Source organism: Monodelphis domestica, chromosome 1 (assembly GCF_027887165.1).
Source record: "Monodelphis domestica isolate mMonDom1 chromosome 1, mMonDom1.pri, whole genome shotgun sequence".
In the NCBI taxonomy this organism is placed as follows: Eukaryota; Metazoa; Chordata; class Mammalia; order Didelphimorphia; family Didelphidae; genus Monodelphis; species Monodelphis domestica.
Window position 1 is genome coordinate 463802947 of NC_077227.1, and position 15809 is coordinate 463818755.

The 15809-nt window shown below is 45.7% G+C and overlaps 1 protein-coding gene across 4 annotated transcripts in view; it reads left to right on the plus strand.

Moving 5' to 3' along the window:
• Nucleotides 1-15809, plus strand: part of HMCN2 (hemicentin 2) — a 222500-nt gene that overhangs the window by 98776 nt on the left and 107915 nt on the right. For 3 of the 4 annotated variants that reach the window (XM_056812558.1, XM_056812559.1, XM_056812560.1), the window contains exons 26-36: nucleotides 1992-2186; nucleotides 6373-6503; nucleotides 6919-7066; nucleotides 7697-7823; nucleotides 8852-9006; nucleotides 9419-9697; nucleotides 11326-11607; nucleotides 13361-13469; nucleotides 14080-14249; nucleotides 14693-14847; nucleotides 15558-15654. In XM_056812558.1, coding sequence (XP_056668536.1) covers nucleotides 1992-2186; nucleotides 6373-6503; nucleotides 6919-7066; nucleotides 7697-7823; nucleotides 8852-9006; nucleotides 9419-9697; nucleotides 11326-11607; nucleotides 13361-13469; nucleotides 14080-14249; nucleotides 14693-14847; nucleotides 15558-15654 — 1848 coding nt within the window. The remainder of the gene's footprint in view (nucleotides 1-1991; nucleotides 2187-6372; nucleotides 6504-6918; nucleotides 7067-7696; nucleotides 7824-8851; nucleotides 9007-9418; nucleotides 9698-11325; nucleotides 11608-13360; nucleotides 13470-14079; nucleotides 14250-14692; nucleotides 14848-15557; nucleotides 15655-15809) is intronic. The other variant, XM_007475271.2, reaches the window with a different exon arrangement.

Sequence of the window (15809 nt, forward strand, 5' to 3'; positions counted from 1 at the left end):
GGTCTGGCAAGTAGCAACTTCTCCCCTGTCTCTCTTCTCTATCTTTCTTACTAAGGCCTGGTCCTTAGTCCAGGCCTGCCTTACTAAGGCCTGGTCCTTAGTCCAGGCCTGCCTTACTTCCTCTCTTTCCCCTAATGCTATCTAGCATTATCTACCTCCTGTAGTTTCTGATCTCCTTTCCATCTGCACTAGCTTTATCCTCTGACCAGTACGGTGTTAAAAGGGGATCATTGGGTGGTTTCAGCCTGAATATTCACACCCAGTGGTCGGAGCTTAGCTGTGGCTCATACAAATAATATTCGTCTACTGACTCGGTTACTCACATCTCTAAAGTCGGCTCGTTCACGCCCTTCGCGGGTTAAAAACTTCTTCTCTATCTCTATCCTATCTTTCCCCCTTGTGCAGCCTCTCGCAGGCCGGGAGACCACAGGTGATCATTTAGAGTCTACATCCCCAGTCATATCCCCATCAATCCTTGTTGTAAATCTTGAAATTTCTCAGACTTGTGAATGTTAAAAATTTCCACATTGGGGAATTCTCCATTGGAACAATTCCCTACTGGGAACATTCCCCATTTTGACAGTGAGAACTCTACTTGGATCAGAAATGGGAGGATCTCTACTCCACCTTACTTAAGACTGCTTTAGGGGAGAAAACTCCCTGCTAAACAATGAAAGTACTTAAACCCATACTTATAATGAGGCAAAAAGTTCTTTAAGCCATGCCTATTTTTAGAAGTAATACAAAGGGTCAGGCAACTTGTAAACTTGCCAGGAGCAAAGAGGTGAAAACTTATTCAGAAGTTTTTTCTGGTTCAAACTTACTAAAGGGATTAGTCAACCCAGCAGTGTTTTTTCTGATTCAAACTTACTAAAGGGATTAGTCGACCCAGCAGTGAATTCAGAATGGGCTGTCCTTTGGAAAACATCTACTGTGATTGGTAGATGGAAGAACTTAGGGGAGGTGACATAGGAGAAAACCCCCTATATAAGAAAAAGCAGAATCTCTTGAAAATCAATCCTTTTGGAGGATCTCTTGAGAGAGGCTCTGGAGAAGGGAAGCTCTTGGAGGACAATCTCTAAGGAGGTCTCGCTGGAGCTCCTCTGAGGGGACTCTGTCCCTCTGGAGGCTCTTGAGAGAGGCCCTTTGAAACAGTCTCTGGCTGTAAGGCTCTTTGAGGAGGACTCTGGCTGGAACTCTCTCTGAGGAGACTCTGTCACTAGAATCCTTGCTTAGACAGACCTTGTGGTGAGTGATAAAAAGATTGACTGACTGATCTCTCTCTCTCTTAAGACTCAGGTCTAGGCCATGTTGGCTTAAGGCCCTTCATACTTATTTCCTTTTTCTCTCTTTCTCTCTTTCTTTGATTCCTCATTGTATTATTAATTAAAATCTCTATAAAACCCAGTTGACTTGGGTATATTCATAATTGGGAATACTTCCCTGGCGACCACCTTATATTTGATTTAAAACAAGACACTGTAGTGAAAACATATTTTCTGCGGTCACAATTTACTCACCCAATCTTATGTCTATCACAATTTATATCTTCAACTATTTTAACTCACTACAGTTTACAACCTCAACTATTTTAACTCTTACAGTTTATGGCATCCACTTTTTAAAATGCCACATTGTAATCAAGCAGTTGTTTTTCTTCTGTGTTTCTGCTCCCACAGTTCTTTCTCTGGATGTGGTTAGCCCTCTTTCTCATGAGTCCCAATCCAGGACAATTCTGAGGGGCTTATATAAAAAAGAATGCTCTCCACATCTAATGAACTGAGTGGTCTTTGAGGTTCCTTCTAATTCTAAATCCAGTGATCCTAGGAGCCATGAGCAAGTTTAGTGGCAATTTGAATTCAACAAACATTAAATGCCTACTATGTGCAAGGCACCATACTAGAAGTTGGAGTAGAGAGTAGAGGCATCGAGAAGGCTGGCTTAGTTGGAGTAATAGATTCTGATGACTCCTTTCTCTCCCCTCACCATAGGAACTCCAACACCCCGAGTGATCTGGAGGAAGGATCCAGCCCCAGAGCTCCTGAGCAGCCAACCAGGCTTGTCAGTATTAAATGACAGTTCTCTGTTCATTGCTTCAGTGTCATCCCAGGACAGTGGAGACTATGAGTGTCGGGCCACCAATGAGGTGGGCTCAGTGTCAAGAAAAGTCAAGTTGGTGGTTTATGGTAAGAGGAGAACCTCTACCAGGGCCCAGAGAGAGGGTGGGCACAAAAGGAAAACCAGAGGGGGATGGTATGGAGAAGTGAGACAGTCTTTACTTTGCTCTGATTGTTGAGGGGGTAGACTGGACTGAGAGTGTGTGGGAAAATTCCAGGGAATTTCATTTTTTTGCATTTTATTTTAAAACTTTTATTGATAACTCTTAAAATTTGTTTATTTATTTATCTGGTACAAGGTGAGGAAAGAAACACCATAAAATGGAGATTTTTGTCAAAACAAATGATATGAACAATATTCTCAGTATCTTGTATCACACAAAACAGATCATTACAAAAGAAACAATGCTAGGCTCAGACTTTTTTTTTAATCCTTATTTTCTTAGTAACAACTCTAAGACAAGAAGGGCAAAGGCTAGGCAAATAGGGTTTAAGTGACTTGCCTAGGGTCTCACAGTTAGGAACGCTCTCTCTGTGCTCTGAGCTCAGAGCTTTGTTCCTTCACTACCTTGTTACTAATGACTTAAAAAATTAAATCATTACCTGGTTTACCCCTTCCTTTGGACCAAAGAAAAACAGTTAAAATTAATTGACAAAATGTCCATATTTCACTGCAGTTGGCACTCTGTAGCCATAGTTCTTCACCTCACTTCCAAGAGGCGAGAGGGCATTTCCTCATCTGTCCTCTAGGTCCAAAAATGATCTTGTAGTTCATCTAATTTCATCAACCTTTTAGGACTTCTGGTTTCAAATCTGGCCTCAAATACTTCCTAGCTATGTGACCCTAGATAAGTCACTTAACCCCCATTGCCTACCCCTTACCATTTTTTTTTGCCTTGGAACTGATACTTAGTCTTGATCCTAAGACAGAAGGCAAGTTGTTTTTTTTTTTTTTAAACATATCAGTACAGGGCAGCCAAGATAGCTCAGTGGATAGAATACAGGTCTGGAATGAGGAGACCTTGGGTTCAAAATTGGCCTCAGCAATTTCCTAGCTTTGTGACCCTGGGCAAGTCACTTAAACCCCATTCCCTTGCCATTGCTGCTCTTCTACCTTGGAACTTAGTATCGATTTTAAGACAAAAGGTAAGAGTTTAAAAAAACAACAACATTATAATCATTGTATATAATGTTCTGCTGGTTCTGCTAACTTGACCTTGCATCTGTTTATGTCAAATTAGACAAGTATTTATTAAGCGCTTACTGTGTGCCAGGCTCTGTGCTAAGTGCTGGAGATATAAGGAGAAGCAACAGCAGTGTCTGTTCCCAAGGAGCTCATAATCTAACTGGGAAGAGAACATGGGCAAACAACTGTATGCACCCAAGAAATATGTAGGACAAACTGGATAAAGCATTAAGGGGGATTGAGAAAACGTCTTTCAGAGAGTGGGATTTTAGTTGAGATTTAAAGGAATCCAGGGAAGCCAGGAGGTGAAGATGAGGAGACAGAGTGATCCAGGCATGGGGCACAGTCAGAGAAAACGGCAGGAGCCAAATGAGGGAGCAGCCGAAAAGTACATGGGGGGTGGGAGCTGCAAGAAGACTGGAAAGATAGGAAGAGGCCAGGTTAGAGGGGGCTTTGTAAGCCCAAACAAGGATTTTCTATTTGACTGTAGAGGGGATAGGGAGCCATGGGAATTGATTGAATGGGAGATGATATATGAAACCTGTGCTTTGGCATTTGAGTAGAGGATGGACCATAGTAGGAAGAGGAGGAAGAGAAGTGTGGCAGGGAGACCAGCCAGCAGGTTATTGCAATAGTGTAGGTATAAGGGCAACAAGATAGCAGAACAAATAGAGGCTCGGGCCTGGGTTCAAGTTTGACCTCAGACACTTCCAAGTTGTGTGTCTCTGGACAAGACTCTTCACCCCAAACTCTCTTCTGTCTTAGAATTTTGCTAAGACAGAAGGTGGTTAAAAACAGCAACACCACCAAAAAAAACCCCAAACCAGTCTACATATGAAGAACAGGGAACATATTACCTGTCAGATTAATGAATAGAAGAAAAATTTATGAATAAGAGAAAGCATTATGATATATAAAATAGTTAAATTTGATTATATTTAATTTAACAGGGTTTGTACAAATAAAATGAATGAAACCAAGATTAGGAGGAAGACAGAAAATTGGTGGTGGTGGTGGGGAGATTATAGCCAGTTTCTCAGAGAGAGGTCTCATAAATATAGAGAGAATTTTGTCAAATTTATAAGAATAGGAGCCTATATGATTATTCTCTTACAAAAATGAACAATATAGAAATATGTTTTGCATGATCATATATGTATAACCCAGATCAAATTTGTTTACCATCTCCAGAAAGGGGGAGAGAAGGAAGGGAAGGTGATTTGGATCATATAACTTCAGAAAACTTGTATGGAAAATTGTTATTACATATAACTGGTAAAATAAAATATCTTTGTAAAAAAAAGAATAGGAGCCATTCACTAATTGACAAGTGGTCAGAAGATATGAATAAATAGTTTTTGCATGAAGAAATCAAAGCTATATATAGCCATATGAAAAAAATGTTCCTAATCATTGTTGATTAGAGAAATGCAAATCAAAATAACTCAGAGATATCTCATACCTCTCAGATTGGCTAAAATGATAAAAGGGCAAAATGACAAATGTTGGACACTAATATACTTCTGGCAGAAACTGTGAACTGATCCATGCACTTTGGAGAGCAACCTGAATTATGCCCAGAGTTATAAAATAGTGTATACATTTTGACCCAGCAATACCACTCCTAAGTTGGTTTGCGAAGGTGATCATGGTAAAAGGAAAATATGTTCTAAAATATTGATAACACTTCTCTTTGGGGTAGCAAAGAACTAGTAACTGAGAAACCCATCAGTTAGGGAATGGCTAAACAAGTTGCGGTGTATGATTGTGGCATACTATTGAACTATAAGAAATGATGATCAGGATAATTTTTTGCTTTGTTTTGTTTTTCTAAATTTTACAAAATCAAACAAGCATTTCCATGTATGAAAAAAGAAGGATGTATATAAGTGAAACCACAAATTTCATATATGTTACACTTACTTTTCTTCATATGTACATAATAAATTCCATATACGTGTCCCAGGCCCTTCTCACCTTCCCTGCATCACAGAAAGTGTTGTCCAGGAGACTGAAACATTCATATAAATTAGGATCTTTCAAGTCACACTGGAGGCAACACACAATTTATTCTTCCAGTATTAATTCTGTAGCTGTGAAATGAACAGGTTAATTTTTTTTAAACCTTTACCTTACACAGTATTGATTCTAAGTCAAAAGAATGATAAGGGCTAGGCAATGGGCTTTCCCAGGGTCACACAGCTAGGAAGTGTCTGAGGCCAAATTGGAACACAGGACGTGGGCCTGACTCTCAATACACTGAGCCACCTGGCTGCCGCCCAGAGCCCAAGAACCTTACTTTCTTAGAAACATCTCTAAGACAGAGGGACAAGGACTGGGCAAATGGGGTTAAGTGACTTGCCCAGGGTCACACAGCTAGGAAGTGTCTGAGTCCTGATTTGAACCCAGGTCCTCCTGACTCCAGGCCTAGCAGTTTAATTCAAAAACAACATGAAAAGACCAATATGAAATTAAAAAGAGTGAAATGAGCAGAACCCACAGAACATTCTATACAGCCACAGAAATATTGTTTGAAGAATAATTTGAAGAATAATATTGTATTGAAGAAGAAGAATAATTGTGTTTGTCTACCTCCAGAGAAAGAATTGTTAAATAGTAACAAGCAAGACATAATTTTATATATTGTTATTATTAGTCAAATGATAACTTCTGTAGTATGGGGAGGAGTGGGAGGAGGGAGGAACCTGGGAACTTTAATGTAACAAACAACAAATAAATACATTTAAAAATAATCTAGGCGTGAAGTTATGAGGGCCTTTGCCAGGGTGGTGGCAGAGGAGATGAAGGGATAAAAATGAGAAATGTTCCAAGGGTAGAATCCAATTGGATGCCCTGGGTGAGAAAGGTGAGAATTCAGGCTGACACCTCAGTTATAAGCCTATGAGTACTAGGGAAGTTAGGAAGAGGGGAGGGTTTGTGGGGAAAGGGAGAGGTTCGTTTTAAATATGTTGAATATTCCATGACTTTAAATCTTGAGCTCCAGCTCGGAGGTTCTTGGGGGAAGCCCTGGGGCTCCCTAGGCTTAGCCCTGTGCTTCCTCTTTTCCAGTGCCCCCTCACTTCCGGGGAGAAGAACAGAGAGTCAATGTGTCCACCCTGGCCAGCAGACCCCTGACTCTGAACTGTGACGTAAGCGGCTTCCCTACCCCTGCCATCACCTGGTACAAGGATGGACGGCCTGTGAGTCTTCCCTGGGGACCTCCGGGGGAGAGAATCTGGGACTAGCCCCAGGGTGATGGGGAAGGAGATGGGATGTCTAGGTGGAATGAGAAAAGAATTCCTGAAGTCAGAGGGTGGGGTGCAGACATCCTTTTTGATCTCAGGACCTGGGTAGCTAGGTAGATGGAGCACAGGGCTTGGAATCTGGAAGACTCATCTTCCTGAGTTAAAATCTGGCCCTAGACACCTATTAGCGGTGTGACCCTGGACAAGTCACTAAATCCTGTTTGTCTCAGTTTCCTCATCTGTCAAATGAGCTGAAGAAGGAAATGACAAACCATTCCTGTGCCTTTGCCAAGAAAACCCCAAATGGGGGGATGAAGAGTTGGTCATGACTGAATAGACTGAACAACAGCTCCTTAATCGCCCTGCCCAGGTCTCTGAGGACAACAGACATTACTTCCCAGATGGTGCCCCATCTCTCCATTTCCCCCAAGTCCAGAAGAGTGACTCTGACCTCTACACCTGCCAAGCTGTGAACCGAGCTGGGATGGCTCAGAAGGACTTCAATCTCCTTGTGCTGAGTGAGTGATCTCTCTCAGCCTCCTTGTTGCCCTGCTGGGAGACTGGTGATGTCCGTAACTGCCTTTCTATCCTTCCTTCCTTGGGGCTCAGCTGGGGTAGAAGTAGCAGGCTCTCTTCCTTCTCAATTGGATGGGCAGGGACTAAGATATTCAGCCCATAGGTCAGCTAGGTGGCTCAGTGCCAGGCTTAGAAATGGGAAGTCTTGGGTTCAAACCTGACCTTAGCTGTGTGACCCTGGGCAAGTCACTTAACCCCAGTTTCCTAGCCCTTACTGCTCTTCTGCCTTGGAACAGATTTATTATTAATTCTAAGAAAGAAGGTAAAAGTTTTTTTTTTTTTTAATGGGAGCAGTTAGGCAGCTCCGTAAATTGAGAGCCAAGCCTAGAGACTGGAGGTCCTGGGTTCAAATTTGACCTCAGACACTTAGCTGTGTGGCCCTGGGCAAGTCACTTACTCCCCCCCCCCCCCTTGCCTTACTGCTCTTCTGCCTTGGAACCAATCTAAGATGGAGGTAAGGATTTTTAAAAAAATGTTACTCAGCCCATTCTCTATTCCTTGGGTCTCTTCCAGATCCCCCAACTCCCACCCTACCTCCCACTTCACTACCTTGCTTTCCCCCTCTTTCTCAGTCCCGCCTTCAGTGCGTGGAGCAGGGACGGCTCAGGAGGTGTCAAGACTAGCTGGCCTGGAAGTAGAGCTGGAATGCCGTACTTCAGGGGTGCCCCTGCCCCAGGTGGAGTGGACCAAGGATGGGCAGTAAGTGACTTAGACGGCTGAGCGAATGCTCTTTACCTCCTTCCACATTCTAAAGGCCCTTCAAGCTCTACATCCTAGGAAGCCCACGAAGCCTGGGGATTCTGTACTTGGCAGACTTCGCTTCCACCGCCCTCTTCTAAGGTCCCCTTGGCCCCTGCGCCTCAGCCTCAGTGCCGCCTTCCCCGCCTCCCCTGTCCCGGCTGTTGAGAAGACCATAGGGATCCTGTGAAATGTTTGGCTCGCCCCATCCATCCTGAGGCTCAGAAAAAGTCCCCGCTCAGACTGAAGGTTCACTCTTGGTGATTCATTCAGCCAGCACTGACTGTCTTCTAGAACCCTTAGCACAAAGATTGAAAGGAGAAAGAGCACTTGCTCACAGAAAGCAATTAGGAAACTGTGCCAGATGGTTCCTGCTTAGGGGCCAAGTGATTGGGGCCAATGGGCCAATGCAGGGAGGTTTCAAGAGGATAGAAAAGGTGCCTGGAGCAAGTGGGACTGGAGCTGGGCCTTGAAGGCCTTGACTAGAGTTTGGATGGGGAGAAGCGAAGAGGAAGAGGAGAGCGCTCCAGAGAGTGGGGGCCACAGAGGCGGGACGGGGCAAACCATATTTGGGAGTGTGTTTGGGGGAACACTGGGTCATGAACCTACTTGGGTCCATTGCAAGGGGGCCTCTGAATGTCAGGCCCAGGTGGGCGAACTTAATCTGCTAGGGAAGGACAGACCTGTTCCTCGCCACGACTGCAAGAGCTTTCTCATTCTCTTAACTTCTTGGGCGTCAGAGCCCAGGGCTCATAGGTGAGTTTCCTTAGTGGGAAGAGCACTGATTTGGAATGAAAAGACCCAGGTTCACATCTCGCCCCTTCCACTGCGGGTTTCCATGTCTTTTCCTGTAAAAGGAAGGGCTTTGGACCAGATGGCCTCCAAGGTCTCTTTCGGCTCTAACCCTAGGATTCTTTGGTTCTTGCCTGTACTCATTTTCTGCCTTGTCCCTGGGCCTCAGTGCTGTCTTCCTCTACCCCCTTCTCTAGGCCTGTAGCCCCAGGTGACCCTCATATTCAGCTCGTGGAGGATGGGCAGGTTCTCAAGATCCCCAGCAGCCACCTGGGGGATGCGGGTCATTACCAGTGTGTGGCCTTCAGTCCTGCTGGCCAGCAGGCCAAGGATTTCCAGCTCAGCATTCAGAGTAAGTACCTTTGCCACCTGCTCATCCACCGCCCCATCATGAGTTGTGTGACGGAAAGCCTAGCACTCGGTGCTGGCCCCCCGCTTCGGGCCAGGGCCCAGGCCTTCAGGCGGAGCTGTTGAGAGGTCTTGGAGGCTGGACCTGCTTGACTTGGGGGGTGCTTGGCTATCGGGCCCCAGCCCAAGCGGAAGAGGCTATGTGTGTGCGGGTGGGGTGGGGGAGAGCGAGGGAAATGAGGCCTGCTAGCGTCTTGTAGCATGTGGGCCGGTCCTCTGCTCTGGCATGGCTCTTGTGCTGCATCTCCCTTGGCTCCTGGCACCGCTATTTGTCTGTCCCTCCTAGAAAGAGCAGCCCTGGCTGCCCTCCAGATGCATGCCAGAGCTCTCTATGACCTCCCTCTGTCCCCTCTCAGCACCCCCTACCATCTGGGGCTCCAATGAGACAGGAGAGGTGGCCGTCATGGAAGACCATGTGGTCCGCCTTCAGTGTGATGCCCGTGGTGTCCCCACCCCTGCCATCACCTGGCTCAAAGATGGGGACCCTCTCCATGCCAGCCCCCGCGTGGCTTATGCCAAAGGGGGGCGGCACTTGCAGCTGGGGAGGGCCCGGGGTTCGGACTCCGGGCTGTACACCTGCCAGGCCAGCAATGCAGCAGGAATAGCTGAGAAAGCTGTGAGGCTGGATGTCTATGGTGAGCTGGCTCCCAGGGAGGGTGGGGAGAGAGCGTGGAATAAGGATGGGCAGGGGAGAGAGCAGTGACAGTGAGAGCCGCCCCTGGTTAGGAGCAAGAGGTTGGCTCTGACACGTGGGCCACTGAGGCTCGCCCTCGAGCAGGGCTTCCAGTGTCTGGAACCCCACGTGCCCTCATCTCACTGAGCCTGCTCTGTGGGGAGCATCCATGGGAGTGGGAGCAGACAACAGGGGCTCATGAGCATGGGACTAGGGATCCTCTAGAAGTCTGGAAGATTAAGGTGTTCAGAACCTATTCGTTCTTTTTCTTTTGTTAAAAAAACCCAACAACTCTTAGATTCAGTCTTAGAATTAGTACCAAGTATTGAATCCAAAGCAAAAGAGTAATGAGGGCTAGGCAGTGGGGGTTAAGTGACTTGCCCAAGGTCACCCAACTAGGAAGTAACTGAGGTCAGATTTGAACCCAGGTCTTCCCAAACCTAGGCTTGGCTCTATCCACTGAGCCACCTAGCTGTTCCATCTCCTCTGCTTCTTTCTAAGAGGTGAACTAGGCTGGAAATTCATTAGGCTCAATAAATATTCTTTTTTTTTAAACCCTTACCTTCCATCTTATAATCAATACTGTGTATTGGTTCCAAGGTAGAAGATTGGTAAGGACTAGGCAATGGAGGTTAAGTGACTTTCCCAGGGTCACACAGCTAGGAAGTGTCTGAGACCAGATTGGAACTCAGGACTTCCTGTCTCTGGGCCTGATTCTCAATCCACTGAGCCACCCAGCTGTCCCCTCAATAAAGATTCTTCTTTTTTTTTAATTTGAAAAAATTTTATTTAATTAATTTAGAATATTTTTCCTTGGTTACACAATTTATGTTCTTTCCTTCCCCTCCTCCCAACTGCCTCCCATAGCCAATGAGCAACTCCACTGGGTTTTACATGTGTCATTGATCAAGACTTTCAACAAAGATTCTCATGAATTCCTGGTGGACAATCTACTAGAAGTTGTTAATGGAAGCTGGGGTATTTATAGACCATGTCTAACCCTGGAGGTTGATGGCTCCCTCTAGCTTGGTCCTAGGGTCCCACAGCATTCTTAGGGCAGGACTAGTTGGCTCCTGCTTTGATCTTTCAAGGCCTTTCTTTGAAGGAAAATTAATTTGAATTTTGTCTCTTCTTAGTTTTGCCAAGGTTAGCTCACTGACAGCAGAGTGAGGAACTTAGACATCTTGACCTCTTCTCTTTCCCTCTCCTTTCTTCCTTCCCAGATGGGTGCCCTTATTCTGGTCTGAATTTTCTATTCCTTAAGACCTGGCCTGAATAGAGATATCCTTGATATGCCATTAATTGTACGTTAAAGTACAAAGAATGAAATAAACTCCCTTTGTAAGGATCTTACATTTTCATAGTTTGTTTTTGTTCTGGTCCAGCCCGCATGGCAGTTAGGTGGCACTGTGGATAGAGCCCTGGGCTTGGAATTGGGTGGACTTATCTTCATGAGTTCAAACCTGGCCTCAGTTGGTTCACAGGTAGAGATGTATGGTCCTGTCCAGATCTAACACTGTAAGACTCCAGAGGGCAAAGGCACGAGATGCCTCTTTTTCACTCTGAATGAATCCCTCATTTTTTCTTCAGTTCCACCCACCATTGAGGGGGCTGATGGAGGCCCACTGGTGGTGAAGGCAGTGGCTGGGAGGCCCCTGGCTCTGGGGTGCTCAGCAAGTGGCCATCCACCCCCCACCCTCACATGGCACCAGGATGAGAACCCTCTGACAGAAAACAATGGAACGTGGCTCCAGGAGGGGGGCCGAGTGCTAAGGTTGGAGAGAGTGACTGAGGCAGCCTCCGGGCACTATAGCTGTTTGGCCAACAGTCCTGCTGGGGAGACAGTACTACATTACATGGTGGAAGTACAGGGTGAGTGACTCTGGACTAGAGTGTGGGTCCAGGGTACCAAACTCATTGTTATCAGGACATCCGTCCCCACTGATACTCCATGGGGTCCTGGGAGTCACTGGGGAAGGTGCCCACCTTGGGTCACACTCAGGTAGAACCCACAGGGACTCAGATTAATTATCTTTGATTAATTAATTGATTGATTGCCATTGTCAAATTAATTGTTAGACTTTCATTGGTTCTCATTCATTTTTTCCAGGAAGCCTAATGTAGTAAAATAAAAAAGTGCTGCCCTTGAAGTCAAGACCCTTAGGTTCAAATCCTGACTTCCATTATTAGTTCTCTAATCCTAGGCAAATCACTTGTCTACTTTGAGTCTAGGTTTCCACATCAATAAAATGGGAATCGTAATACTGTTTGCCTAACAGAGTTGTGGGAAAATTGTTGGACAAGTGCAAGGTTATTGTTTTCTCATTCATCACGGGCTAATCATGAGCCCACTATATACTTTGCAAACTTCTGAACTCTGTGGGTATGCTGGGTGGCAAGGAGGGAATATAATAGAGGAGGCAAGAATTGGCCTTACTTCTTATACATTCACAGTATTTTCTATTTCTCAAAACATTTTCCTAGCCAGTATTTCATTTGATCAATGAATAGTGTTTATTAAACACCTGCTGTATGCCAGGCACTGTGCACTTAGGATATAAGTTTAGAGAAAGAAATAAATCCTATTTGCAAGGATCTTACATCTTTATAATGGTCCTCTGTTGTAGGTTTGTTTTTGTTTTTGTCCAGCCCAAGGGGCAGCTAGGTGGCATGGTGGATAGAGCTCTGGGCTTAGTATCAGGCAGATTTATCTTCATGAGTTTAAATCTGGCCTTAGATACTTATTAGTTGTGTAACCCAGCAAGTCACTTAACCCTGTTTACTTCATCTGCCTCCTTATTTGTAAAATGAGTTGGAAAAGAAAATGGCAAACCGTTCCAGTATCTTTGTCAAGAAAACCCCAAAGTAGGGACAAAAAGAATAGGTTATGACTAAAATGATTAGACAACAACAAAATGGTTTCATTGGTTTAGGGAATTCCTGGTAGGGAAATTGCCTCCTCACCAATACTGATGAACAACTTCCAGTTGTAGAGAGTGCCTGGAGCACTTACTCAGGCTCACATAGGCAATTTGTTTCAGAGGTGGGACTTGAATCCAGGTCTCCCAGATTCCAAAGTGAGCTCTCTAACCATTACCATAGTAAATCAGGATGGTGTTATTCCTAATTAACTCAGACTTAGACTTGGATAAAATGATTGCCTGAGGATACATCCTAGAGCCAGGACCACAGCTTGAGTCTCCTGACTTCCAGTTCAGTGAAGGCTCCCCCTCACCATAGAGTTGCTCATTTTGTCCCTGTCCTTACGGGTTTCATGTTCTTCCAGTTGGGAGGATGAGATTGCATACCTTAGAAGAAACTGCTGCAGTGATGTCAAGTGCAAATAGAAATGGGACCACTAAACAGTACATGAGGGTCCCTGCTGCCTTCATATTGCCTTAGAAAACCACATATTAACATTATCTGTGTTCTATTGTATTTTCATTGATTTCATTAAATATTTCCCAGTTGTATTTTAAATCTGATTCCATCTACACTTAGAAACTTATGACCACCTAGAATTTGATATACCTCTAAGCTGCAGAATAACCAATTGGAGGTGATTAGGGGTTAGAGGGAAGGGGTCAGTGGGCACCATTCCCTTGACTGTATGTCCTTTCCCCAGTCCCCCCACAACTGCTGGTAGGAGAAGGCTCAGGACAAGTGACTACTGTGAAGGGACACTCCCTGGAGCTACCCTGTCAGGCCACAGGCTCCCCAACTCCAATTATACAGTATGTATGGAGAGGAGGGTGTGGGGGTGGCGGGACTTGCAAGTGGAGGGAATTTGTATCTCATGGGTGCAGGGGATAAATGAATGGTCTCCAGGGAGACCTATCCCTGTGATCTCCTATGCCATGAAGGTGGGAAGGGCCTACTGGATACCCTGGACAAAGGCAAGAAGGGCCAGGGCAGAGTGGCCAGGAAACAAATTGTTCTGGGAAATCCTGAAAGTTTTCCCAAAGGACCCAGAGTCCTGACCTCTTAGGATTGCTTGTGAGGTGCTCATTGCTCATTTCAGAGCACCGCAATACTCCTTCACTGTTCCAGTTAGATACTCTAACAACAGTTATAGTCCTGGTCCTGGAACCAGGAGGCCTGTAGTTAAAAATCTCTCTTTGGATACTTATTAGCTGTATGGTTCTGGACAAGACCCTTAATTTATCTCTGTCTCTGTTTCCTTCTCTGTAAAATGTAGATAACAATATTTCCCTCAAAGAGTTGCCATGGGAATCAAATGATATATAAAGCATTTTGCAAACCTCAACTCCCTATATAAATGCTAGTTATTGTTATTACTTCCTACTCCTCACCCCACTCCCATTCTGCAATATGGATTCTCAGATGGCTAAGGAATGGCCGACCTGCTGAGGAGTTTGCTGGTGTGGAGGTATCCACAGATGGGGCCATGCTACGGATTGACCATGTACAGCCAGACCACAATGGGCTCTTTGCCTGCCAGGCCACTAATGAAGCTGGCACTGCTGGGGCTGAGGTGGAGGTGCTGGTACATGGTAAGTGTGGGGGCTGTTTCAGTCTCCATAGAGACCAAAGAGTCCTGGGGTGGGAAGCAGAGAGATGCAGATGTTCTGTTGAAGACCCATTGATGTGTCTTGGCCCAGCCTGCCCTGGGGGCCAGGCTAGGTGGTTTGTAGGTCACATGGTTGGTGATCATTCTCATTGTGGGCCATCCCAGGGAATGGAATGGAGCAGAGAGTTGTTAGTGAGCCATTTGGGACTACCTTTCCCAAAGCTCAGTAGAGTAGGGTTTAAAGGGCTTCATCTGGACTGGTTTTTAGGAGAGAAAAGATGAATCCTCAGAACTCGAACTGTTTCATTTAATCTTAACAATACTCCAGGGCCTAGCTCCACTTTGCACATGAAGCTGAGGTCTCTGGGCAGGGTATTACAGAACCTCTCTGAACTGTCGTCCTCACTTTCTCTCTTCTTGATGCAGAACAACCATCAGTTACTGTTCTGGAGGGTGAGAACATTACGGCCCCTTTTCTTCAGCCAGTCACCATCCAGTGTGTGGCAGCTGGGATGCCAGTGCCAAACCTCAGTTGGTGGAAGAATGGAGTCTCTCTGGTTACCACAGGGGGCAGCTTGCAGGTAGGCTTCAGAGTTCCTGAGGTTGGGCATCTTGGATGCCATGGAAGCTTATAGCAGCTATTTGGGCTCCTGAATGGTGGGACAGGGAGGCTTGGGTAAGTCTGGGGATGGTCTAAGATGGAGAATGAATGTGTCAGAGCAGGTGTCAGAGGACATGACTTGAGCCATGGGGAAGTGCTGCTTTATGTACCTGTCTTGGGCAAGACAACTCCAGCCTCATGTTGGAGGAATGTTGTGTGTGTACAATTGAAAGAACGTTGATTGTGGTGTCAGTTACCTGGGTTCAAATCCTGAGTGGTGATTGCTAGCTATGTGACCTTTGGCCAATCTCTTGATCTCTCTGGGCTTCAGAGTTCTCATCTGTAAAAAAAAAATCTTGGAGTAGATAAAATGGCCTCTGAGATTCCTCCCACCTCTCCATCTGCACTCCTATGCTCTTGTATTTCACTGAATAACTCACACCTTTCTGGCTCCCTACTATGGGGGTTGTTGTTCAGGGCAGGCTTTTGCAGTCAGGAGAGAGCCAACTCCAAGGTAGAGAATAACTCATCAGATCTCAGCTTCTGCCTTCTGCCCAGCCCAGCACTGGCATAGGGTCTGGCTCCAGAGAGGAACTGTCCCCTAAGGCCACAGAAGAACCAAGCCAGGCTGGAAGTACAAGGGAAGGTCACAGAGGGAGGCGTTCCCTCTCAGCCCATTTTTTCTTTCAGATCGAGAAGGTGGATCTGAGGGATGAAGGCAACTATACCTGTGTGGCTACCAACCTGGCTGGAGAGGCCAAGAGAGATGTGGTGCTGAAGGTGTTGGGTGAGGAACTAAGGAGTGGGGGAGCCTCACTCTTTACTGATGACCTCTAGGCAGGGGAGGTTCTTGGGAAATTATGGATTCCTGGTATCAAGGGGAGTCTGGTTTGGGCCATGGGAGTGTGAGGCTTGAGCTGTCCATTGTGCCTTTGCCTTGCT